The sequence below is a fragment of the Aotus nancymaae genome, unplaced genomic scaffold (genome assembly GCF_030222135.1).
Source record: "Aotus nancymaae isolate 86718 unplaced genomic scaffold, 86718_ANA_hifiasm-v0.15.2.pri h1tg000006l, whole genome shotgun sequence".
NCBI classification, from domain to species: Eukaryota; Metazoa; Chordata; class Mammalia; order Primates; family Aotidae; genus Aotus; species Aotus nancymaae.
This window is the reverse complement of record NW_026988417.1, coordinates 41,315,060-41,339,966: the sequence shown is the minus strand read 5'-3', so window position 1 is coordinate 41,339,966 and position 24,907 is coordinate 41,315,060. Positions and strand designations below refer to the sequence as shown.

The 24,907-nt window shown below is 34.1% G+C and overlaps 1 protein-coding gene across 9 annotated transcripts in view; it reads left to right on the top strand.

Moving 5' to 3' along the window:
• The window catches only part of ATP8A1 (ATPase phospholipid transporting 8A1), a 241,625-nt gene that overhangs the window by 62,434 nt on the left and 154,284 nt on the right, over positions 1–24,907 (top strand). For 6 of the 9 annotated variants that reach the window (XM_012474964.2, XM_012474961.3, XM_012474962.2 and 3 more), the window contains exons 7-14: positions 2,649–2,722; positions 8,448–8,517; positions 9,683–9,810; positions 14,441–14,552; positions 15,901–16,066; positions 17,526–17,653; positions 19,935–20,012; positions 20,939–21,027. In XM_012474964.2, the coding sequence (XP_012330387.2) occupies positions 2,649–2,722; positions 8,448–8,517; positions 9,683–9,810; positions 14,441–14,552; positions 15,901–16,066; positions 17,526–17,653; positions 19,935–20,012; positions 20,939–21,027 (845 nt within the window). Of the gene's footprint in view, positions 1–2,648; positions 2,723–5,900; positions 5,975–8,447; positions 8,518–9,682; positions 9,811–14,440; positions 14,553–15,900; positions 16,067–17,525; positions 17,654–19,934; positions 20,013–20,938; positions 21,028–24,907 lie in introns of all 9 variants that reach the window. The other 3 variants (XM_064366745.1, XM_012474960.2, XM_012474959.2) reach the window with 1 other exon arrangement.

Below are 24,907 nucleotides of genomic sequence, written 5' to 3'. Positions count from 1 at the left end.
TTCTTTATAATGAGGTGCAGCTGACACTGTTCACAGGTTTTCGAAGTGTATGCAGGTGGAGAATTTAGCAGAAGAATCTTAGAATCAACACATTCTTCTGGCTTGCTGGAGAGGCATGACATGGTGGGCTGTATGCATATGTAAAAGTAACACCATAAAGCTGCTTTTATGTATGAAGTTTCCACCACGATATGTATTTCTTTGGATTAAGAATTCATGTCTCAAAAAAATTTCTTAATAAAAATATAAATATGTTGGAACCTAGAATTGGATTAAAATAGTTGGTTTTTTTTGTTTTTTTTTTTTTCTAGATGGAGTTTCACTCTGGTCGCCCAGGCTGGAGTGCAGTGGCGCCATCTCAGCTCACTGCAACCTCCACCTCCCGGGTTCAAGCGATTCTCCTTCTCAGTCCCCCAAGTAGCTGGGACTACAGGCACACACCACCACGCCCAGCTAGTTTTTGTATCTTTGGTAGAGACATAGTTTCACCATGTTGGCCGGGCTGGTCTTGAACTCCTGGCGTCAGGTGATCCCCCCTACCGCCTCGGCCTCCCAAAGTGCTGGGATTACAGGCGTCAGCCACCAAGCCCAGTCAATAGTTGGATTTTTAAATCGGGCTATTACAGTCTGATAATCTTACTGTTTTACAAAATCCTCAAAGTTGCTAATATCAGTGACTTCAGAAGGCTAAAGGTAGTGGACTGAAAGCTCTAAACAGTTCCTTAATTTTGGCATTTTGGGGACTAAAACTGCTTTGTTGTGATATTCCTCCAATTAGAATTTACATGATCAAAGCGTTTTTGTCATCTTGACTTTTTCTTCCTTGGTTCCTTTTATGCACACATCAGGCTGGAAGGGGAATGCCATATTAGGAGCTCAAAACACAAAAGGAAAGACAGGTGTTTGGATGTCTTTTGAGAAATTGATGTTAAACATAGGCATCCTAGAGAGTTAAGTTCCCTGTATTCCTAAAGTAAAGAACTTTAGCATTCATTGATTTAGCATGCTTTAGTAAGAACTTCAGCGTTTAGTAAGCCCCTGGTTTTTCCCAGGCCACTGGGGTACCATATAAATTGTTACTATTTTATTGAGTTTAATACTGACAAGCCCTGCTTTTGTCTTACAATGAGGAGAGACATTGGAAAGCAACACAATGAATCAGGGATTTGTTTAAGTCTGACCGTTAGACTCTAACACAGTAGTGTAGACCATGTGATTCTGATTTTGTAAAACACATAGTTGAACTTAAGAGGAAATATTAACACACAGGAGGTGATTAAAGAACAATTACATGGTAATCTGGATAGCATTCTAAGTGCCATGATTAGAGAATTTATATTTTATTATCTTTCTGTCAGTGAATGCAATCACAGTACCATCACAGCACATTATTTTAAGGGCTAGTTTACATTTATACTTGCAGTTTTTAATTTTTCCTCTTTGCCCTTTTTTGAGGTAGGGAGTGTTTGATTCCAAGATCCCTGGTAATATGTCAGTTTCAGATAGTACAGATTTCAGATTTCAGCTGAATTATTTTTTGAATCAAGGTACCCAGAACTTCCCTACCTGGAAACTAAGCATACATGTCATAAATAAAAAGACAGTACCCCTGCCCCAACCTTCCCTAACCTCTTCTTCCAGAAAAAGACCACAGTGGGGCTGCCTCTGCAGTAATTTCTTATTATGATTCCCACGAAGAGCACTACTCTGTTCTTATCCTCAGTAGTGTTATTTTAGAGTTCAAGGAAAAGTTGGGAAGGGGAAGAACAAACAGGCTTTAATTTTTTTTTAAGGCTTTTCTTCCATCTACTAAGTATTGAAATTCATGTTTAGGTTCATTTGTCTACTAAGAGGTCAACTTTCATGATGTAACGGGAGTGGCTATCAGTGTAATTTGGTCAACTCAGTTAAGCTAAGTTGTTGCTTAGTTATTATATTGTTTGCCAAAAGCTATATGACAAATCTGTCACTTAAATTATTGCTAACAGTTTCTGGACATAGTGTGTCTTTGTCTTTATGCCAGGCACAGAAAAATGATAAGAGGTGGTAAAATGAAGAGATTAAGCTGTTTATTTTAATTTAAAATACATTGATCGTTTCATAAAATTGAGAAAAATCAGGATTTGCAGACAGTCAAATGTGTATTTGTGTCTAAGCTCTTCAACCGCCTGTGATCTTGAGTAAAAATCTTAGATTTAGAATCTCAGACTTACTTTCTTTCTCTCCAAATGATGAGTTATAAGCAATACTTGTTTCACAAGCATTATTGTGAGGAGTAATTATCACATATATGATAGCATCTCCAGTTGCATTGAGATTTCCTTCAATAGGGTAAAGATTTATATTGGTAAATTCCTCCTTTTTGTTTTTATGTCAAAGAGAATATGAGAAGTTGAGATGTCATTTAAGTTGATAGAATAGGTTAATTTTATGAAGATGAGTTATATATCTGACATACAGTGTTCATTTTTCAAACGATTCCTCCAACCCAATCTCACTCCTAGATAATTTTCTTCCATTTTGTGAAGATAAGTGGTTCTTGTTTGCCCATGATCATTTTTACTATATTCTGTGCTTTTTACAATGGGTTGTATATTTGTAACTATCTTTCAATGCAGATAATTAACCAATTCCCAGTTTTCTTTCAGGTAAATGTTGGAGATATAGTTATAATAAAAGGCAAAGAGTATATACCTGCTGACACTGTACTTCTCTCATCAAGGTAGAGATGCCTACTGATGCTCAAACAGTGTAGAGGATGGTTTCTCTACCCTGCATTGACCTTGTGATTTCTCCAAGGAAATAAGGAATAAACGAAGAATTTAAAACCTCTCTGATAATTTTTATTTAAACATTTAACAAATTGATTCGACTTAAGGGCTCTTTCATGTTTGCCATATAGAATAAGTGATGGGTACTATACTTTATCATTGAAATATAATTAAGAGTCTACTCTCCCTCTGGATTTATCTAGATTCTTTTGTGAGGATCATAAGTCTTTTAAGATTTCCTGTCATTTATTTTATATCATACATGGATTGGGTTCTATTGATTTTTTTAATCTTTCAATCCTTGTTCATCATAAATCCCTGCAAAGTTTCTTGATTATTATGGTGGAATGGTACTAAAAAATGGATGAATGATTTTTTTCTGTCATCATGCCTTTTGAAATGCCATACTCTTCCAACAGAAAGTACTTTGCTCTTTCTTTTAAGTTCTTTCAGTTACTTAATTTAGATAATTTTCATTTTACTTATATTTTAGTCGTGAATTAGTATTCAGAACATATGGCACTGTTACCCTTTAAAGAATGTGACTTTCAAATGGTTTTAGGTTTAAAAACTATAAACTAGTCCTATTTTAAATTAAGAAAAATTGTTTTTAATATTTTAGAGGTTGTTTATCATCATTTCCTTGGACAGTTTTATTTGTAAATCCACATATGAATATGGACAGTGTCCTTTTTTCAAAATCTATTTAATCAGGTCATTTAAAGTGATTGGATTCATGACAAGTTATTCAAACTTAATTGAACAAATAAAAGTTATCTAGATATTTCTAGAAGTCTACAAGCAATTAAAGTAACTATAGTTATATTTCTATAGTTTTTGTGCCACGTACATATAGGTTTTTGTTTTCAGAAAAATTAATACGATGTTTTCAAATCACCCTTTCTGTTCTTAGTTTCCTTTGCTTATAGCTTTATCAGAATAAGTCTCTAAAACTGAATAAAGCTAACCATCCATTCTTGGCTTTATGAGAATTAGTTTGAGGAAGAGCTTACTCTCTCAGGTTCTAGGTAGTATAAGGCAGTAGAGAGAGCTCTCCTAAAGCAGTGGAAAGCCAGGATTCGTATTCTGAGTTGGTGATTTTGAACCAACTACTTAATCTCTCATGCCTTTATTTCACATCTTTTATATTAAGATGGATTAAATAAATCAAATTCTAATACTCCCCAATTCTTTTTGTTTAAATCAGTAAGCCTTAAGAGTACCTTACAGAATGGCATGCTTTCAGTTTTACTAAGTAAAAACGTGTCGAATGTATTGGACAGTTGTCCATCTGAATGTTTTACAGTCTAGTGCTGCATAACATTTTGGTCAGTGATGAAACATGTATACAAAAGTGGTCCCATAAGATTATAATGGAGCAGGAAAATTCCGATTGCACAAATACTGTTGTGTTACTGTTTCTTTATACTATTCAGTACAGTAACATGCTATACAGGTTTGTAGCCTAGGAGCAATCTGCTATACCATATGGCCCACAGACTATACCATCTATGTATAGGTATCATCTATGATGCTCGCACAGTGACAAAACTGCCTAACAATGCATTTCTCAGAATCTACACCTGTCATTGTCACGTGACTGTACTCATATAAGAAAATTCCAAATCATAGTAACTCCTTCTAGCAATTTGAGAAAGTATTGTTTTCCTGATTAAACTCTTAGAGAAATTATTATAGAGAAAACCATATAGGCCGAGCCATTAAATACCATTTTTATTTTTTGATACTCAAAAATGTGAAGATAATAGACTATACTGCCCTGAATTTGTACTTAATTTTAAGTTGGAAATTTTCAAAATATTTGTCATCTGTCTCTATCCAATTTCAGAAACTCCCCAGCAAGCTACTTGTATATCTTAAACTTTAGACCATTTTTACAGAATGTGATTTATAAACATCAACAACACTTACTGGTGGCCATGAATATCGATTTATCAATACAGTTTTTGTGTCTTAATGTGGTCTCCACAGTGATTAACTTCCTCCAAAATTATACTTTTAAAAGATTGTCTGATTCATTGCTTTTTGTTATTGAATAGAATTCAAAATAAATATCACCTTTTAGGGTTCTTTTTTTTTTTTCATCAGAGTGTTTTAGCATTACTTAGCTCCTTTGAACCTACATTAACTTCACAAAATAGGTAGTCATTTTTATAATCATTTAACAGAAAGATAAATTTTGACTTTAAGTAATGACTAAGTCAGGGTTGGAATACTCCTAATCTATCTTCACACTGTCCACTGTCAAAAGAAGTACGTGATGATTTTCACCTGCCAGTGAGCAACCACTTAGCAGTAAGAGTAAACAATTGTTTATAATATTTTAATTTTCAATTTTTTCAATTTTTAATTACTAAGAGTGTATCTTCTGTGAAGTAGTTTGAAATTAAAGCATGAACATGGTTGAAAGTTACGGTGTTTCATAGGCTTTCATTTTGAAATGAAACAAATTTTAGCATTTAATAAATAACTAATACATTTATGTGTTAAAGTATAAAGTAGGGTAAAGTAACTCAAGCTGTTAATTCAAGTCCATATTCCTGGCATCTCTATTTTGTACCCTCTCTGATTTTTAATGCATCTTTGCATTAAAATTAATAAGATGTTTATGCAATTAACCTTGAAAATATTTTGGAGTCAGAACATTTTTAATAGGTTTTTTTAAGTGTATGGGGTACTTTGTTTTTCAAAACCCTATAAAAACCCAAAAAATAATTTTCATAATTATTTTCTTTTTTTGGTACAAGTGGACATACAGTAGGTGACATGAGGTTTAGAAATTTGAAAAGGAAAATCTAGAATATAATGTTCTCTATCAAATATGTTTTAATTTGATAAGCTTATGAGTAAACTTTTAAAAATTTTCACACTAAATATTTAAATTGGACTTAAAAACTACTAATCTTCAGATATTGTTTTCTTATGCCTTCAGACCTGATCAAAATAAGTTTTGAAAAAATTGGCATTAAACGTTTTTATTAACATGTATTATTTTCTATAATAATTTCAAACTTTCTGTCTCTTTTGTCCATTTGTTTGTTTTTTTTCTCTGTTATTCATTTTTTTTTTTTTTTTGCCATTTTAATTATTTTATACTGGGACATGTAGGTGGCAGTAGGGGAGATAGTGAAAGTGACCAATGGGGAACATCTCCCAGCAGATCTCATCAGTCTGTCCTCAAGGTTAGAACCACTGAGTCGTATAGGATGCGTGTATGTGGGTCCTCACCCTAAACCAGAGAACAGTTGCACCCAAATATGGTTGAGTTCTGTGTCTCTTCCTTTAAAACAAAAACTTCTTATACTGCTTGAAGATGGACATTTTACAGATGTTTTAAAGGCATTTTTGAATGCTATGTTGAATGATGCTTGTCCTTCAGTTGGTCAGATTGAACTCCTGTTGTTATCAACAAGAGTCTAAGAGGCATGCCAATAAAGGTAGATGTTAATTTCCTATACACCATTAATATATATTCATATTTTAAAACATGCCTAAGTACTAAGGCTTAATTTATCTCTCTGGGATATTATTTTGAACAATGTTAAGCTTTTCATGAAACAGTCATTGAAAATGGATTATATTTTAAATATTTTTCTTATTCTCGTGTTTTAAATTTTCTGTAAATTCTGTAAAATCCTTCTAGCAATTGTGACTATAATTTGGGCACATAGGGTTTATAGAGGACCCCCTGCACAAAGCTGGATGTTGCACATTTTGTACCGCATGCTTTGGGATCAATTTTTATCCCACTTGTATCTAGTGACAAAGTGCACGTTACTGTGATCAATTTCAGCTGTCTACTAGTGTCTGTATTGTGATATGCATCTTGTTTCATTTTTCACTTACTAATCAAAAAGCCTGCTTTGCCTCTCTTGACTAGTTTGTGTTTTAGATGTCATCGTAATTTGCTGAAATATTTATGATCTAGCATGACTTCTTGCTGCCTTTCCACAGCACTATTAAGAATTGCTTCAGTAACTACTGTCTTAAGTGATTATTGAGAATGTTCTGAATTTCAGTGCATATTTTATTAGCCCAATTTCAAATAGAAGTCAGCCATTTGAACTTTCTAACTTCTTAGCCATTAAAGTCCTAGAAAAGTTACTTTATGAAAAAAAAAAGTAGAATTAGAATGTTATTCTTACTGTCAGAATATGGAATCAACATTGTCGTTTAGTATTTTCTGTCATCATGCTTCTATATTATCAGATGATGTGTTTTATAAATTCATAAACTATGTTTCAAATGTATACATAAGTAAATTTTGAATTTGGAGCAATTTCCATAGCCAAATTAGTATGGTGACAGTGATTTAAAAAATAAAATTTTGATTGAGTGATAGAGTGAAAATATAAATTTTAAAGGTCTTATTTTGGGGAAAAAGTAGCAGCTTTTATGAAAGAAAGCTCATAGAGTAAATGGAAGAACTTGCAGAACTACTTTACAATGAGTCAGTAAAATATTTTTGATTAATGTCTATGTGTTTAAACAATTTTCACAAATCTTTGGGCCACAGAATTAAGGTACATGCCCATTTCTGAAACTTGGAATAGTCTGTTTTGCACGTGTACAAATTGGATGTTGATTAGAAAATTCCAGGTGTTTATAACTTGTACATTTCTTTCTTTCTAGCTTTGAGTGCACCTCCTTGCTTACAAAGATTACATTTATAATTACTTATGTGATATTAATAAATTAGGTATATTATATAACCAAGTGTTAATGAGATTAACTTTAGAATGCTTTTCTTTAGAATTGAGGATCAGATTATGTAGTTGGGCTACAAATTAAAATGTCTGTAGTTGCTAGGCAAGTCAAATCAGCATGTGAAAGGGAAAGATAAAATAGTCCGGGCTGTGTGGTGTGATGAAACTGGAGAACATGGACCCCTTATGCCAGCTCCTGCACACCAGATTTTACTAGGACACTCTGGTAGGAACCCATGAAGTGTATCTTCTAGGTTTAGGTCACAGAGCAAATATGACCAAGCTGACTGATTTTAGTTTTAGTTTTTACTTCTATGAGAATTTCTCAAGCAACTTTAATAGGAGAGCAGGAACAGAAAACATAGAGGGAGAAAGTTATATATCTACTTTCATTGTAAAATTTGCTCATATTAATTTTTTAAAGTAACCTTGAAATTTAAATATTATGGTTTATATGATCCTACTCATCATAGCTAAAAGGGAAATAAATGCAAGTTTGTAGAATTAGCAATCTGGAATTTTCTCATCAACCACTTTCTTAACCAATTTACATGTGTGCCATAAGCATGAAATCTCATGTGGCATTTTTGAGCTAAAGATAAATCTGGACACAAAACTGCTTTACATTTCAGATACAGTCTGTGTTGTGTCTATGTGTATGAACAATTTAAATATAATGTGCAAATCTATTCATTTGCATTATCTTGAAGACCATTACTGATTGTTGTCAGGAAATTGCTTTTGGGTCCTTCTGGCTGAAAAGCTGATCCATGAGTTGTCATGCATGGGTTCTGCCTCACAGCATCTTGCTGTTAGAATGAAAATCATCAAGAAGCTAGGTGGCTATTACTAGAACGAAAGGCTTCAGTGAGTCTGAGCATTTAAATAAGTTATTATTATGCTTTTCTTCCCCCACTAAATGTTTGTGCTTCTCAACTCTAAACTATAGTGAGCCTCAAGCCATGTGCTACATTGAAACATCCAATTTAGATGGTGAAACAAACTTGAAAATTAGACAGGTAAGATCTAATACAAGTATATATAATCACTGCTGTTTTCTTACATGGAATTAAGAGCTTCTTTCTTTGTGTTACTGTCTTGAAGTAATTTGTCCTATTGTAAGTATGTTTCCATGGAACCACAATGAAGATGTTTTGTAAACTGGTATTGTGAAGTGTTATGGAAGACTCGGACATATTTATCTGGTTAAATATGGTCTGTCTCGTAGGTACTATTTGTAATATTTTAAATTATTTTATGTAATAGCTAACACTCAGATAATAGTAGTTCTAAGTGCTTTGATATGTTTTAACTGACTTTTTCCTATTCACCTGTTTCAAATTATAATTTGGCTTTGCCATGTTAAAAAAAAAAAGCTATACAAGCCCCCATAACACAAGTTTATCTACTTAAGCTGCATGTACACCCCTGAACTTAAAAGTTTTTTAAAAAGCCATACTTTCTATTCCCATTCTAAAACTCATTCATCTTGGGGAATAGTTTACATTTCTATATTTATTTTTCATATTGTCTTGGGCAAAAACAATGGTAAAGTTTTTATTTTTAAAGTTTTAAAAGGGACTTTAAAAATCTATGCCCTTGGTTTCTAGATGAATGATGGAAATGACATTTGGAAGAGTTAAGATGTGTTGGAACTAGATCATCACAGAGGACCTGGACCTAGGCTGCCATGATGTGAGGGGGGCCTGCTCAGTGACAGCTGCTTCTGGTTGGCCATAGGGAAGAACTGTTTTAGAGTTTACCTTCTCAGTGGAATGAAAAAAGAGAAAGCTATGTTCTTTGAACACAGATTCCATCTATTTTTCATCTTTTTTTAGATTCTAAAGACAGACTTACACTGTATAGGGCTAAATATTACTTTTATTTTCAGAAGCAAATGGTTCTTTGGGGACTTACTTCAAATTATCTTTGCAGACTAGCTTATAGGCTCTTAAATATATTTGAGAACTCTCACAAAGGTGCCCTATTCTTGTGCTAAAAACCTGTGCTCAAGTCAGGGAGGAAGGAATCTCTTAATTAAGATTTAACAGAGTAGGGATAAATGCTTATAAAAATAATGGAATCCCTTAACTCTTAAGACTTGGATGAATTTAAAATTCCTCCTCTTTGCTCAGATACAACTTATTTAATATACTCTTTTGCTTATTTAAAAATTCTAAACAGGGCTTACCAGCAACATCAGATATCAAAGACATTGACAGTTTGACGAGGATTTCTGGCAGAATTGAGTGTGAAAGTCCAAACAGACATCTCTACGATTTTGTTGGAAACATAAGGCTTGATGGACATGGGTATGTAAAATCAGTCTTCATAAAAACACAGAATCCACTGTGTCATAGTGTATTGCTGTGTCTTCCAGGTCTGGATACATAGTATTTACTTGTGTGCTAAGTTCGAGTACTCAAAACCCTTTTTAAACCATTTTTATATTCTACCTTGAATCCTTCTGTGAAGATGTTGAATCTTATCCATTCATGTGGGATAGCTGATGACTTCCCAGAGTTCCTTGTGGCAGGAGGATATTTTCAGAGATATTCCAAGCTCTGGTGCATTGTTTAGTGGATAAACAATGGGAGTAAGAATTACCTGTGGCTTATTCTTTGGGCAAAATACTTGTGTTATAGGCCTAACTATCCAATCTGCATGGCTCAGGTTCTTTACTGTGATCTTGAGATGCTTCAGGGAGTTCAGAATCTACCTTCAAGGGGTCTATTGTACTGGATAATTTATTGTCTCCTTCTCTGTGAAATTTCGTATGCTCTTTCTAGCCTGTGTTATTAATACAGTCATCTCTTTTTGTTACCTGCTTCTGCCCTTTCTTGTTTCTTCTCTTCTACCCCTTCCCTCATTCATTCAACCAGTATATATTAAGCACCTAATAAGCCAAGCCAGTCACAGGTGTTAAGGAGGCAACAGTGAACAAAGCAGATTAATATTCCTGGCCTTAAGCCTTAGTCTGTTCAGGCTGATGTAACAAAATATCTTAGACTGGTAATTTATAAATAACAGAAATTTATTGCTCACAGTTCTGGAAGCTGGGAAGTCCAAAATCAAGGCACTAGCAGATTCAGTGTCTGCTGGGGGCCTGTTTCTCAGAGATGGTACCTAGTATGTCTTCACACGGAGGAGACCCTCGGACCTCTTTTATAAGGGCATGAATTCCATTCCCAAAGGCCCCACCTTCTGATACCACCGCTTTGGGAATTCAGTTTCAACATGTGAATTTGGGGGAGACACATTCAGACCATAGCACCTTGTGAGTTTATTCTTTCAGTGAGGGAATGGCAAACAAACAATAAGATGATAAATAGGAAAATTTTATACTATGTTAGAAAGTGATAAATACTTTGGGGAAAAAAATAGCACAGGATAAGGAAGATTGGGAGTCTTTGGAAGGGAAAAATTTTTTGTTAGGGTGGTTACATGTAGCCTCATTGAAAATGTAACATTTGAGCAATGATGTGTGGGAGGTGAGGAAGTTAGCCTTTTGAATATCTGGAGGGAGATGATTCCAGATGGAAGGTGTAGTCAGTGTAAATTATTAGTTCTATCATTACATGATCTTCAAGTGGAAAAGAGCCTGGAATAATTGTGAAATGTTAGGGCAGTGTGGTTGGAGTGCTATGATCAACAAAGAGTGATAGAGGAAGAGCCCAGAGAAAAGAGAGAGCCAGATCCTATGGGCTTCATAGGCCATTGTGAGGGTGTTACTTTGAGTGAAATGGGGATCCATTGGAGGATTCTGAGGAAGAAAGATTAGCAGTTCAGTTTTGGACTTTGTAAGTTTGTCTGGTTGAAACAGAGATGTCCAGGAGGCTGTTGAATATATATATGAAGTTTGGGACAGAAGTCTGTGTTCATGAGTTATATTTGGGAGCAGGTGGCATAGATATTTAAAGCCATGGGGATGGAAGAAATCACTGAGAATGAAAGGATATAGATGGAAAATTGAAGAGACCCAAGAACTCTCCTAAGACCCACCAACATTGTTGGGAAAAGCAAGGGCACTAGTGAAAGAGATGAAGACCACGTTTATAGGATGGTAACCAAGAGAGAGTGAAGAAACTGTACCAAGGCAAGGGACCAAAACTGGGTCTGACATTGCTGATTGTCAAGTACCATGAGACTGACCGCTAACATTTACATTTAACAAGTGGAGATCATTGAAATTGATTAGAACAGGTGACTGATGAGAACGAGTTTAAGAAAATGGAAGAAGAGGAGTTGAAAATAGCAAGTGTAGACTTCTTTTTCAATGAGCTTTTTTCAAAGAGAGCAAAGAAATGACACAGAAACTGGCAGAAAAGGTGAAATATTTCCTGCCTCCCTTCTCCCCTCTTTTCTCCTCCACTCCCCACTTTCCCTGCTTCGTCTACTTTATGGTATACCTCATCTCCCAGGCATTTGTAGTGGCCAACTAAATGTTGGCTAAATATACTAGTTCAACTTACCAGCCTAAGAGAATGTTTTTGGTGTTTTCATTATTTTGTAATTACATTATTAGAGTGTTTGAATTCTAAAGAACATTTGAAGTATACCCTGAACTGCCATTCTCATTCAGATCTTCCAAAAGCTTTCCCATAATCCTTGAAGTAATTATATGTTGTTCTAAAATTTGCACAGAGCGATCTTTCCACAAACATATGGTTAAAGACTAATGATAGATTTGGCCATTTATACCGGTATTGTTTCTATAGTCTGACATTCCTAACTGGCCAGCTTCCATGTCTTAACAGTTTTCTGTCAAATTGATGCTGAGCAAATCTATGCTATAAAGGAGAAACTTTGTATGATGGTGCCAAGATTCACGGTATAAAGATAATTTATATAGTATCCTGTATTTCATATGAAAGGTAGAGACAGATTTTTCAAGACCTTTGTATCTGTAGCACATTTCGGATTTACAGTGATTACCCAGAGCTCTTGGAGATCCTTTGGAATGAGTATACTTTGTTTCCTTTAAGGATGAGGGTCCTAGTCTAATGCCAAAAGCCTTGAAACACCAACTGTGATGAAAACTAGTTCTTCTTGAGTCCTTATAGTTGAAAAGTAGTATGTTTTGCTTTTGAAGTGTTTGTTTCTAATTCCAGTCAATCTACACCACCAGTACTGAGATGACAGTTGCCTACTATACCCCATTGGCTGGGTAAGGAACAGTTGTCACATGTGTGTCCCAGAGCGTAGTCCAACTTCCCAAGAACTCATTGAAAACCCACTTGAGACCCAAGGCCCCTTTCAACTCTGAAATGCACCCCAATCTTGAGATATACACCAGAAGTATTTCCTTCCAGATAGATCCTAAAGGCATGCTGTTGTACATAAAGAATGAGAGTTACTGTACATAAAGAATGAGAGTTACAGTTGCTTTTTTCTTTCTCTAAATTGGAATACAGTATTTCCTAAGGATTCATTCAGGTGCTGTTGTTACCTACCCATCTGGATTGATTTTTACCTGTGTAGGTAGAATTTGTGTAGTTCCTGAAAGAATGTCCAAGGCCCAAACTGCTACTGGCCTTACAAGCCTACTGGCCTGGAGCAGCTCACCAGAAATGAAGACCTCAGCCTCCCTTTGCCTCCACTTACAAAGAAGTTCTGTGCTCTCTGTAGATTTTTCTTGGGGAATTGTTTCCTTCTTTTTCCAGAATTTTAAAATATATTTTTCGTTATATTTGACCTTTTATCTCTTATTAAAAATGAAGAATTCGAAATAATAATCCTTGAGCCATTAAAATTTGTGTATTAATTTTGATCAAGAACTCCAGCATATCTGTGGTGCTTTCTTAGTTCTTATGTCTCTTTGTGAGTTTTATCACCCAGTAACCTTCCGTAGTGGGGAGCCTTGTGAAAAATCCACAAAAATACCAACTTAAACCTTATTCATAAAAAGTGTGGTTTAAATGATTGGGAATGAATAGCTCCAAAATGCTTACTATTCATTGTAAATTTATTCACAATTCTTGGGAAACTGATCTTCAAATACTATAAAATGAATGTTCTAGAGATTTTAAGTAAAGGGACTTGTCTGTAGGGGGTCAAGGACGGCAATGCAAGTATGGGGTGAGATCTGTGTATTTATCTTATGAATTTTTGGACCTTCATTATGCACAAAGCTATTTTTAGTTTAAGGAGGTGGAGGGAGGGGGAAAGAGAGAGAGAGTGTGTGTGGGGGGTGGGGGGCGCTGAGGTGAGGCAGACAAATTCCATAGACCCACCACTTTCTAACACTTTTAGAACCTAAATGGACTTATTAATTCAGGAAAAGTTATAAACAGGTGTGTAAATTAGCCTCTGAATCCAAAACATTACCTACACTGTTGGTTAATGTTTGCTCAGGCTGCCATAACAAAATGTCATAGACTAGGTGGTTTTCATGGTGGAAATTTATTTTTCTCACATTTCTGAAGGCTAGACATCTAAGATCAGAGTACCTGCATGATTGGATTTTTGGTGAGGGTTCTCTTCCTGGCCAGCAAAAGGCCCCTTCTTGCTGTGTCCTCACAAGGACAAGAGCAAGCTCTTCGAGTGTGTTTTTATAAAAGCATTAATCCCTTCATGAGGACCCAGTCCTCACGACCTCTTCTAAATCACATTACCTCCCAAAGGTGTCATCTCCAAATACCATTATGTTGTGGGGGTAAGAACTTCAACATGTGAATAGTGGAGGTGAACGGTGCAGTCCATAGCAGATAGTGAAGTTACAGAATATGCCTGGTTTGGTGTTAAGGAGAAGCAACTTAAATACTTCTGTTGTTCCTGTTTAAGAAAATTGTTTATATTGGAGGGAAATTACTTGCTTTCTAGAAATAATGTAAATGTGAGAAGGGTTATTTTACTAATGGGCACTTTTGTAACTATATGGTGACTAGAGTTCTTAAGCATTTTAGAAAATACTGTTTCTAATGTCAACGTAATCTGTCCTAGCACTGTTCCACTGGGAGCAGATCAGATTCTTCTTCGAGGAGCTCAGTTGAGAAATACGCAGTGGGTTCATGGAATAGTTGTCTACACTGGACATGACACCAAGCTGATGCAGGTGGGATTTTTATCTATGAAACCTTTTGGACGTAAGGCTTTTGTGAGTGTATGATTTATAGGTCTCAGGGCAGTGGTCCCAAACACAGGAGACCACGTGTCGCAGATTCCTGATCCAACCCATATGTCCAGAATCTGGTGTTCCTCTGAGTGGGACTTTGAAATTACCTCCCTATAAGAATATCTCACTGCACACAGGAACACTGGAAGGTTCGCCAAAGATTATGCATGTACTCTCAAGAATTTTGTGTATGGGTCTATTGGCAGCATTTACTATTATAGTGATTATTACAAGTTGTCTACGTCATGATAAGTGATCTGCATTAGAATATTTGTCTCGTAATTTTATTTTAATTCAATAATCAAATTTTAAATTTCATTTTTATGTTTCTATAAAATTTTTTAAAATTTGAATCAAATGGCCATTTTTCATAGCATTTATATGTAAGGCTGTTTTTGCCATCAGCTTTAATTCTAGCATTGATGTTCACACCTGCCTATGGGTGCTCCTCTCTATGTTATAATACCATCATATTCAGTAGTTAGATGGGTATGGAAAACAGTTTTAAGAAACTAAATGAAAGTCTGCTCTAAGAGCTAATACCTTTGTACCTTGTACAAGCATGAGGGTATCAAAAAGCAAATGAGATTATTGTTAGTGATTCCACCCCTAGCCATTTTATAAATTCTATAAATCTTCATTTTACATGGATAATGACATTTAATTTTCTGTCCTGTGAATTGTTTTGGTTAGCACAGGTCTAAATAACCATTTGAATCATCAAATACACCTAGAGAAGCTTAACTCTGTTGTCCTTTATAGCCAGCACTACTTAAATTGCTGCTTCATTGAGTAAAACAATTGCTAAATGCCAACAGAAATTTGAAAACCAGAGATCCTTTAGATATTGCCTTCATATGTTGAAATTTCCAGGTGCCTGGTTGTGGGTACATGGGCTGCCTTGTCTGCAACTCTTCCTGAGCTGAAACACTAACTAAATGTTTCCAGACTATCCTGTTTGCTTAGATAGCCAAGGAATGCAATATTCATCTCAACTGCCACAATGCAAAAGCTGTTTTTGCAAAAGGAATGTAATTTCCTTCTCCTCTTCTTTCTTATAGTTTACTTCCTAGAAAAAGGCTTGGGTGGTATAGTGGCCTTGAAAAAAAAAAGAGGTGGTTAACCATTGGCACCTTATTATATTTGTCATGGATTCGGCATAGTTTTCAAGCATCCACCTACATCTAGATACCGAGCTGTGACTTTGTCATCCTCAACAGAATACTAAGTGTACATTACCAAATTATTGGTGTACATTTTTTATTACTCATCTTGTTTCTTTTTACAGAATTCAACAAGTCCACCACTTAAGCTCTCAAATGTGGAACGGATTACAAATGTACAAATTTTGATTTTATTTGGTATCTTAATTGCCATGTCTCTTGTCTGTTCTGTGGGCTCAGCCATTTGGAATCGAAGGCATTCTGGAAAAGACTGGTATCTCAATCTAAACTGTAAGCAATAAAGTGCTTACTGCACTTTTTCAAATTAAAACATATATTTGTTTCACAATTGATCTTGATTTACTTTGTGGAATTTTCTATTGTTTCTAAAGAGAAGACCTTGTTGCCAAGATACCTGGACATTTAATCTTTTTTTTTTCCATGAGATTTCTAGCAAGTGTAAGTAAAATTTTGGAATCCTAAAATGTCAGAATCCTTAAAAACATAATGAACACCCTATAGTGGTATAAAACATTCACTGTGTGTAGCTGTTTATGATATACATCAATGAAAACTGTTCCTTAAAAATATTTTTAACACAGGTGGTTAACTGTATGGTAAAGAAAGTAGATTGACCATGTGTGGATATCATAAAGCATATATATATTTAAATATATATTTTATATATTTTAAAATGCAATATATATTTAAATATATATTTTATATATTTAAATATAAATAAATGTTTATTTTAAATAAAATTACTTATTTTAAGTAAAATATATTTTATTTATATTTTAAATAAATAAAAGCACCAAAAATTGGTTTATATGATTTAAAAATATTTAAAATGAATGTGCCTTCATTTGAACTCAGTAATGTAGTGAGTTCTGTATTAAATGATTATCTTATCTCAGAGAAAGTGCTAGTAAATAGTTTACCTTTAGAGAATTTATCCTTTTATTATTGTGGTATTAATGTACCACCCCTGGATATCTCTGTGAAATGAGTTTACATTTTCATTTCATAAGTACTTAGCCAATAAAGACTTAACTTCTGAAACTGTAAAAACAATTTCTAGTAAAATAATATAGCAAAAACTGGTATTTTTAAAGGCTTTTATTACATTGATCTATCTTTGCAGCAATTCCAAGTTGTTTTTATAGTTACTGATTTATTATTTCAATATCAGAACTGTTACTACTACCATCAGTCTGTTTCTTTGTATACTTTACAATTGTATCTGGTATAGCTGTTTTATTTTCATTATTGAGGAAGAAGAGTATAATGTACCTAGGACTGAATAGTACTCATAGTTTGGATTGTTTTTGCTTTTGCTGTCTTAATTGTTTGCTTTCAAAGCATACTTTAAGTTGGAAATACTTTTAGAATTTATATAAAAGTGATTCTACCCAATTGAGATTTTATAGTTGTCTCCCTAATATCTCAGTAGTCTCCCTAATATCTCTAAACTTTGTGTTTAGAACAGGATTTGCAATATTTGACAGTTCTTTCACTGTCTTACTACTTTTATACAGCTCTTACCTGGATTAACATATTGAACACAAATAATGCAATTCTGTCTTGAAGGATGTACTTGAGAATTAGGATAGATCATCAGCAAGATGTTCCTTCCTCCCAAATTATCAAATAAGCTACATAATGTGGAAAACTTACACTATGCTAATTTGGGGTCAATACAAATAAAATATAAAACTACAAATGACATTCTTTCTGCCTCTCCCAATAGATGGTGGCGCTAATAATTTTGGACTGAATTTCTTGACCTTCATCATCCTTTTCAACAATCTCATTCCTATCAGCTTGTTGGTTACATTAGAAGTCGTGAAATTTACCCAGGCATACTTCATAAATTGGGTAAATATGAATTACTGTTGTTTGTTTTCACCCTACACAATAATTTTGTCCTTAGGATGCTTTGATATCCCAGGAGAATAAAGGTCTTAATTGTATTACCTTTTCTTGACCACAGGATCACATTTTTGAACCTAATTTGTAGCAAAGTTCCTCATCTCAGAATCTTAAGTTTACAGACCAGACATTGTGGGGAAATTGGGTCTCCAGTTCAGGAAACCTATTTTAGAATACATAGTGGTTATGGGAGAAGGAGAACCATGAGTTTAGAGTTAAATATCTGAATTGTGGTTCTAGTATTATAATTTACTAGGTGTATCAATTTTCTCAGGTCACTTGTTTTGAAACTTACTTTCTTGAACACAAACATAGGTATAATATGCCTTACTTACATCTCACAGTGGTTTTATGGACTAAGGAATCTCTTGACATAGCAGAGAGCTTCATAAACAATCAAGCATTATACAAATAATACTATAATTGCTACTGATATCAGCCAGATTATCATTTTATATCATGTTATTTTCCACACTGTAAACAATTTTAGTTTCACTCAAATTTTTCTTCACAATTTTTTTCTTGAATATTGTTAAATATTGGGAAAATGTTGGACATATCTTTTCAAAATGTTTTAAGTGTGGTCTTACAGTTTTATTTTTATAAGTTAAAATTAATGCATTTATTATGTAAATTAAATCTGTGGTCCTAATCTGCCAGAAAGTTTACTTTTTCTTTTGAGAAACTTTGGTGTTATTTTTGTTGTTTCTTTCTTTTTCAATCATTGTAAAGTCTTTCAATATGAACAATATTAGGATTTTTTTTTAATATAACTGATTTTTTAAATGTAACTGCTCATTATCTTCTTGTAGCAAATGATCTACCTAAACTGTCAATCTCTTAATTCATTGGTAAGAAATCAGTGTAATTTAGAAATCTAAAATGATCTTCAGGTGTAGCTCACTTCATGCAGGAGCTATGTGGCTGAAAAATTATGTAATAGGATGTGTACAAATGTAAGTAAGACTTACTGAAGTTTCTTAATAGGGTAACTCATTGTGAGGATTACATAAGTAAACTAGGTAATCACTTTATTTTTTATTTTCAAAAATAATATTTCTCAATTATATAATTTTAGTATTGAATGAACCCAGCAGGCTTATGCTCTTCAACCACCTTTCTAATATACAGAGAGTTCATAACATCTGACAGAACACTAGCTTTCCAGGCTTCTTTTACAAGGCAACTTCTTTCTTGTGTGAAAACGAAATTATAACTGTCTTCGTTTGATTCCAGTTCTTCCCAATTGATCTATTATGAAAATGCTTAATCTAGTTTCTGAAAGATAGTCTGGCAAAAGAGCTGAACTCAGCTATTATTCCAGTTCTATCCTGTCTTTTCCTTTCTTATTAAACATTCCCTGTCGTCTTCTGTTGTCCTTCATTTCATGTGATTTCCAGCTTAATCTCTATTCTGATCACTCCTTCTCTTCTGAACAAAGGCCCATTTGGTTAATATCTTTCTTAAAATATGCAACAGCCTTTTTCAGAAGTGATGTTGATTGGTTCAGAATACAGACATGGGAGAGGATGAGCTTTGATTTCAATTTTGGCCTTTTCATTTGACGTGAAGATTTGTGAACTACAACCCTGATTTGTTAATAGAACAGTCTACAATAGAAAATGTTAATTTTGTAGTATAAATAGTCAAGTCTCATGATTACTGGGCACAAGGCAAGTACAAATAAGTACAAAAACTATACATTGTTGTTTGTCTTTTGAGAAGTACATTTTGTTTTTCTTTGAAGAAAACAAATATGCAGTGCAAGAAACTTGGCCGAGAAAGTACAACCAGATAGAACGTCTTGGGTACTTTTTCCAGGGGTTTGAAAATCTAATTATTTGAGCATTGTTTAGCTGCTGAGTTCTAGCTCACGTTACTAAATACTTGCCTTATGTCAGACACATTAGGAAGCACTTTAATCCTTATAATAGGTCATTTATATAGAAAATGGTGGAATGATAGTAAACCTAGATTGCATGATTCACAGACAGGCTCTCACTACCATACTGTTCTGTGCTTCCTGTGGAATATAATAGTCTATATTGAATACTTTTCAGAAAAATAGAATTAAATGGTATAGGGATGACAAGAAATTAGTGCTTACATACAGTACATCAGTGACTTACTGAAGTATGAAGATACTAATTGTTTTCTTTTAAAATTTCACCCAATTCCTTATTACCAGTTGTATTCAATGATTCTATACTTAATTTTTTTTTTAAAGGATCTTGACATGCACTATGAACCCACAGACACTGCTGCTATGGCTCGAACATCTAATCTGAATGAGGAACTTGGCCAGGTAAACTTGATTTATTGATATGTGTTGAATTTAAAAGTCAGATTTGGTGTGGTATCTGCCATATATGATAACTTCAGATGAATGGACAGCTTTTAATTTTCTGCTATTTGGATAATACATTTGTTAGTGCATGATGAACAATTTTCATTTCAGTAAATCAATTTTTGAAAACACTGTTTAAAGCAGATTTTGCTCTCAAGGTAGAGTACTCCACGAACTTAGAGATGTCCCTTAGTATAATAGTCTAACTAGTATGCAACATATTGGCTGTTTTTGAGTTATAAACATAGTTTTAGAATTGTTCCTAGCTTTCAACCAGGAAGGGAGGAAAAGTTTAACAACAATGAAGCTATGTGAGGCTAGTCAATAGGAATGTTAGATTTATAATTCATACTATATTTACATAAGTGTATATTTGTAATCCATTTACTTATTATAGCTAAAAACAGATTTGTCTTTTTTTGTATCATTGCTATGTTCCAACTTATACTTTACAAGTAGAATATAGTCCAGAGTTATTCTTACTAATTCAGATGTTGCATGTAGTTAATTGCACAAGCTATTACAAATTGTACAATTGCTTGTTGCATTGAGAAATGCTGATAGATGTTTTAGTGCTCTATTGATGTTAAGTACTGGTAGTAGCACTTTCTAGTGGAAATTCAGACCATACTAAGGCATATGTCTATATAATTTAGTTTTCTAGTATGGTGATAGTCTTTAGTATTCATATGTGAAAAGATTCATTTATAAAATACTTTTTTAGAAGCTGAATATATTCCTTGATGAGTATGCAGAAAGTAGTCCCTTAGTAGTATTCATTGTGCCCCTGTGATGTTAATGAAAAGCATAAGGGTTTTTTTTCTCTATAAAAGACTGGCATAAAGACTTTTGAAATATTAATGAGAAATTTTTAACTTTTTTAGGTTAAATACATATTTTCTGACAAAACTGGTACTCTGACATGCAATGTAATGCAGTTTAAGAAGTGCACCATAGCAGGAGTTGCTTATGGGTGAGTTTTTTTTCTTTAATTAGGATATGAAATACACATTTAATTAGTACTAACAGTTTGGTATATTTGGGCGTTCTTATTAGGGGAGGGAATGAGGATTTTTTTTAACAGCTGTTTTAGGACACATGTATATTTCGCGTTTGTAGTTTGGCATTGTTTTCATTTGGGATGACATGAGATGGGTGCTCTGCCCAATGGTATTTTCAGTGTTTAATGTTGCTGAAAGTCTCTCTCTGGCTCTAGTAATAAGGAACAAATGTACTTCCCTTTACACTGCTATAAATTAGAGTATAGTTTGGATCTGGTAAGGACAGCTAATCAGGCCTTGGGCAGTTTTCAAGTTAAAATAGTGACAGTTACCCCTTTTGATACTTTTTTCTTCTTCTACCATCTCTCCTTTTTGCAGTCATAGAGCAATCTAAAATTCTGATGATGGAAAGGCGATAGAGACATGAAAATCTTGAATCTAGAGGGTAATTAATATCATCAGAAATTTTTATCAGACTGTTAATCTTCTTTAAAATATGTTTGTTGAGCACTCATTTAATTTATTTCTTACTTCCAGGTATGCTTACAACCTGTTTCATAGCCTCCTCTTTGAAATATTTTATAGTGTAATGTGAGAAAATTAATTTCTGCAATTCCTAGAAAAGACACCAAAAGATGAAACACTCTCCTGGTTGGTTGACATTGGCCTATTATCAAACTTGCCAATTATCTTTATCTACCTGCAAGTGAGACTAGTAAATATCAACCTCCTACTCACACAAGCATGGACACTTTCTTCTAGGTTTTCTGGCTTGCACCCACTCTTCCCCACTCACTCTGAGCAGTAAGCCAATGACAAACAGTGTAACATTCTGAAAATGCCTTAGTCAAAATTATAAAAAGTACTCATTTCATGAAAAATCCCTAAAGTGTGTGGTTATTCCTAGATATCCTTGTTCTTTGGATTATGAAAGCATGACTAAAAATGACTTTAAACTCTATGTATAAATGTATAAACTCTGTGTATAAGTGAGGTTAAAAAGACAGTTGATTCAGTGGCTTTTTCACACTGTAAAGACAGGCTGTTCATTTAAGAAGCATACTTACTGTTTCCTGGGCTGGATGCTGGTTTTCATCTTTCTTCTTTATCTGGAAATGTCCTAACTTCCTTAGATGAAAGAGGCTCACCTGGCTGCACCGCTCCCCCAACAAATTGCTACTGGCGCAGGAGAATTGCAGCCGTACTTTTTGACATCTTGTACTTATATATTCTACCCAAAATCATCCCAGAGGAGAAAAGGAAAGCCTATTGCAATTCTGGAGTTTATCATGTTGTCAGATTTATGGTGACTTTTTTTACACAAATTCTGTATTCATTCATTACTAGTATTTCCACAGTGACCTGTTTAATAATTGGCATTGTTTTTTACTTTTTGATTTTTAATTCAATAAGCAGGTTCATCAAATTATTAATTATTGATTGTGAAATTATCAGAACAGAAAGCTAAAATCAGACCTAGCCTCTTTTTTCTTCTGCATTTTATCAGGTTTTTTCTTATTCTTGGAAGAGGTCTTTAAACACTCCTAGGCAGTAGTTCTAAAGAGCAGTACTATTCTGTGTTTGTTGATGATGTCATCATTAACAACTGCTACAGGATAGAGCAGGTCTGAGATCAGTATTGTCATCATTGAGATTAAATTGCCAGTGAAGTGAATTTTCTCTTGAGGAAATAATATTTCTTAATTCTGAGATACAGTCATAAGCTATGAGTTTTGGCTATATCTAGAATTTACCATGTAATCCTAGAAAATTTATTATTAGATATTCCCTACTCTTAAGATGTGGATAGTGAGACTAAACCATTTCTAAGGTCCTTTTCCAGATATAAAATCTAACATAATGTTTAGAAATAAAAACAAAACTTTGTTTGTTTGCAAATTTTAACTGTGTAAGCCGAAATCTGTTTCCTCTTTGGTTATGGTATCATAGTCTCAAGAATACCAGAAGCCACGTAGAGTAAAGAGAGTTAAACTGCTTCCAATGATCATATATTGTTTGTATATGTGCTTTCAGGCATCCTTAACCTTGAATTTTTATCAGCGTCCCCTCCCCAGAATATCCTGGTGGATTATTGGATTGTTAGCATCTTAGAGAGTTGTTGATGTCTGAAGGTTTTGGAGAAACCATGACTTCTGACTTGACCACATGTTTACGATAGAGAACGTAACACTTACTGAATTACTGCCAGTCTCCATGGTTAGATATGAAGGAGTGAGAGAGAGAGTAATTACTGTGGAGCACTTTTCTATGTGGATTTCCTCTGGGCACTCTTGGATTATGGGAATCTAGCCAGAGGGAAATGACATGATTTTGCTATCCCATTTTCCCCAGAGCAGTGTTTAACAGTTGTTTAATATGGGAACTATTATGTATGAGCACTTCTTCCAACCCCAGTGGGAGAAAGCAAGGCATTTATCCCTGCAGAGAGGTGGCAAAACCAGAAAGTAATACAAAATTTCATATCCTGACAAAAGCCTTCAGGTTTACAACTGCAGAGCTGATTTTGCCTCAATGTTGCCAAAACATCAGGTAGCTCAGTGTCACCCCAGATTAGGGTTCAAGTGAGTTCTGTTGTTTTTTATCAGTTAGAAAAATAAGACTTGAAGTTTCCTGATAGTATAATTCTTAGGTAGTTCTGTGTATTCCATAGGTTTGTAAGAAAATAATAATTAACACTTAAAACAGTGTGTCAGAGTTTAATTGTAATAAATTTTCTTTCATTTCCCTGAACCTTTGCCCCAAATTGGATTCGTGATGGGCAACAAAATAAAAAAGATTTGTACATAGTTGCCAATGATGATTATCTTGTAGAGATCAACTTTTAGTTAGGAATGTACTGTGTGCTTAAAATTATTAGATTATTTCATTAGATCTTTTTATGGGACAATTACAGTTAAATGTAAGTGAATTATGATACCATTTGTAAATTTAGCTTATGACAAACTAGATATTTTACTGTAAACATTAGTTATTAAAGTATTTCAGCTAATTGCTTCCTGTAGGGAATAAGTCAGTTTAATAACAGTTACTTGAATACCCGGAATAGCTAAGCAGTTTCTCTGTTGAGTGGCTACAAATCTCAATAGAGTGAAGATTCTGGGATACAGTCCTAAGTGCTATCTTTGTAAAAAATTTAGACTTTACTTATACAGTAAGTTGGATGAGGCTTAACAAGGTATGCTCTCTAAAAAGAAATTCTGTTAAGCAAACTAAATAATGCTTTTTTTAATGTGGACAAGGCACTTAATTAGTATTAAAAACATGATTTGCATTTTCCCTTTAAATGAAAAAGTTTTATAAAGCAATCTTTACATATCAATTTAGTATGTGAATAGCTTTACTTGACAATATTTGGTTTCACTATATATTTGCTGAGAGGATAAACTACTACCCTGAGAAGAGATTCACCATGAGAAATTTCACGATTATCGTAATCCTAACCCCCAAGATCTAGATTACAACCACGTTTATCTTACTGCTCACCATGACTTGTGATAAATGCTAGTCAACCCCATTCATTTATTTCTTTGCATATCTCAAGTGTTAATATATGTGACACTTGGATAGATGACGGAGGTAAAATAGGCAAAAGTTCATATGATTTTCTCCTGCCGAAAGTATATCGTCTAATTGGCAGTTAGTGGATGCTAATTAAGTAATCATACAGACAAATATAAAGTCCTAACACAGAATAGAGGTCTATGTGAGTCTATGATGCGTGATTTGCTCTAACCAGGGAAAGCCCTAAGAAAGTGATTCTGGAGTTGAGATCTAAGAATGAATTTGATTAAGTGAAGAACTTACCGGGTAGATACTACAGCACTGGCACAT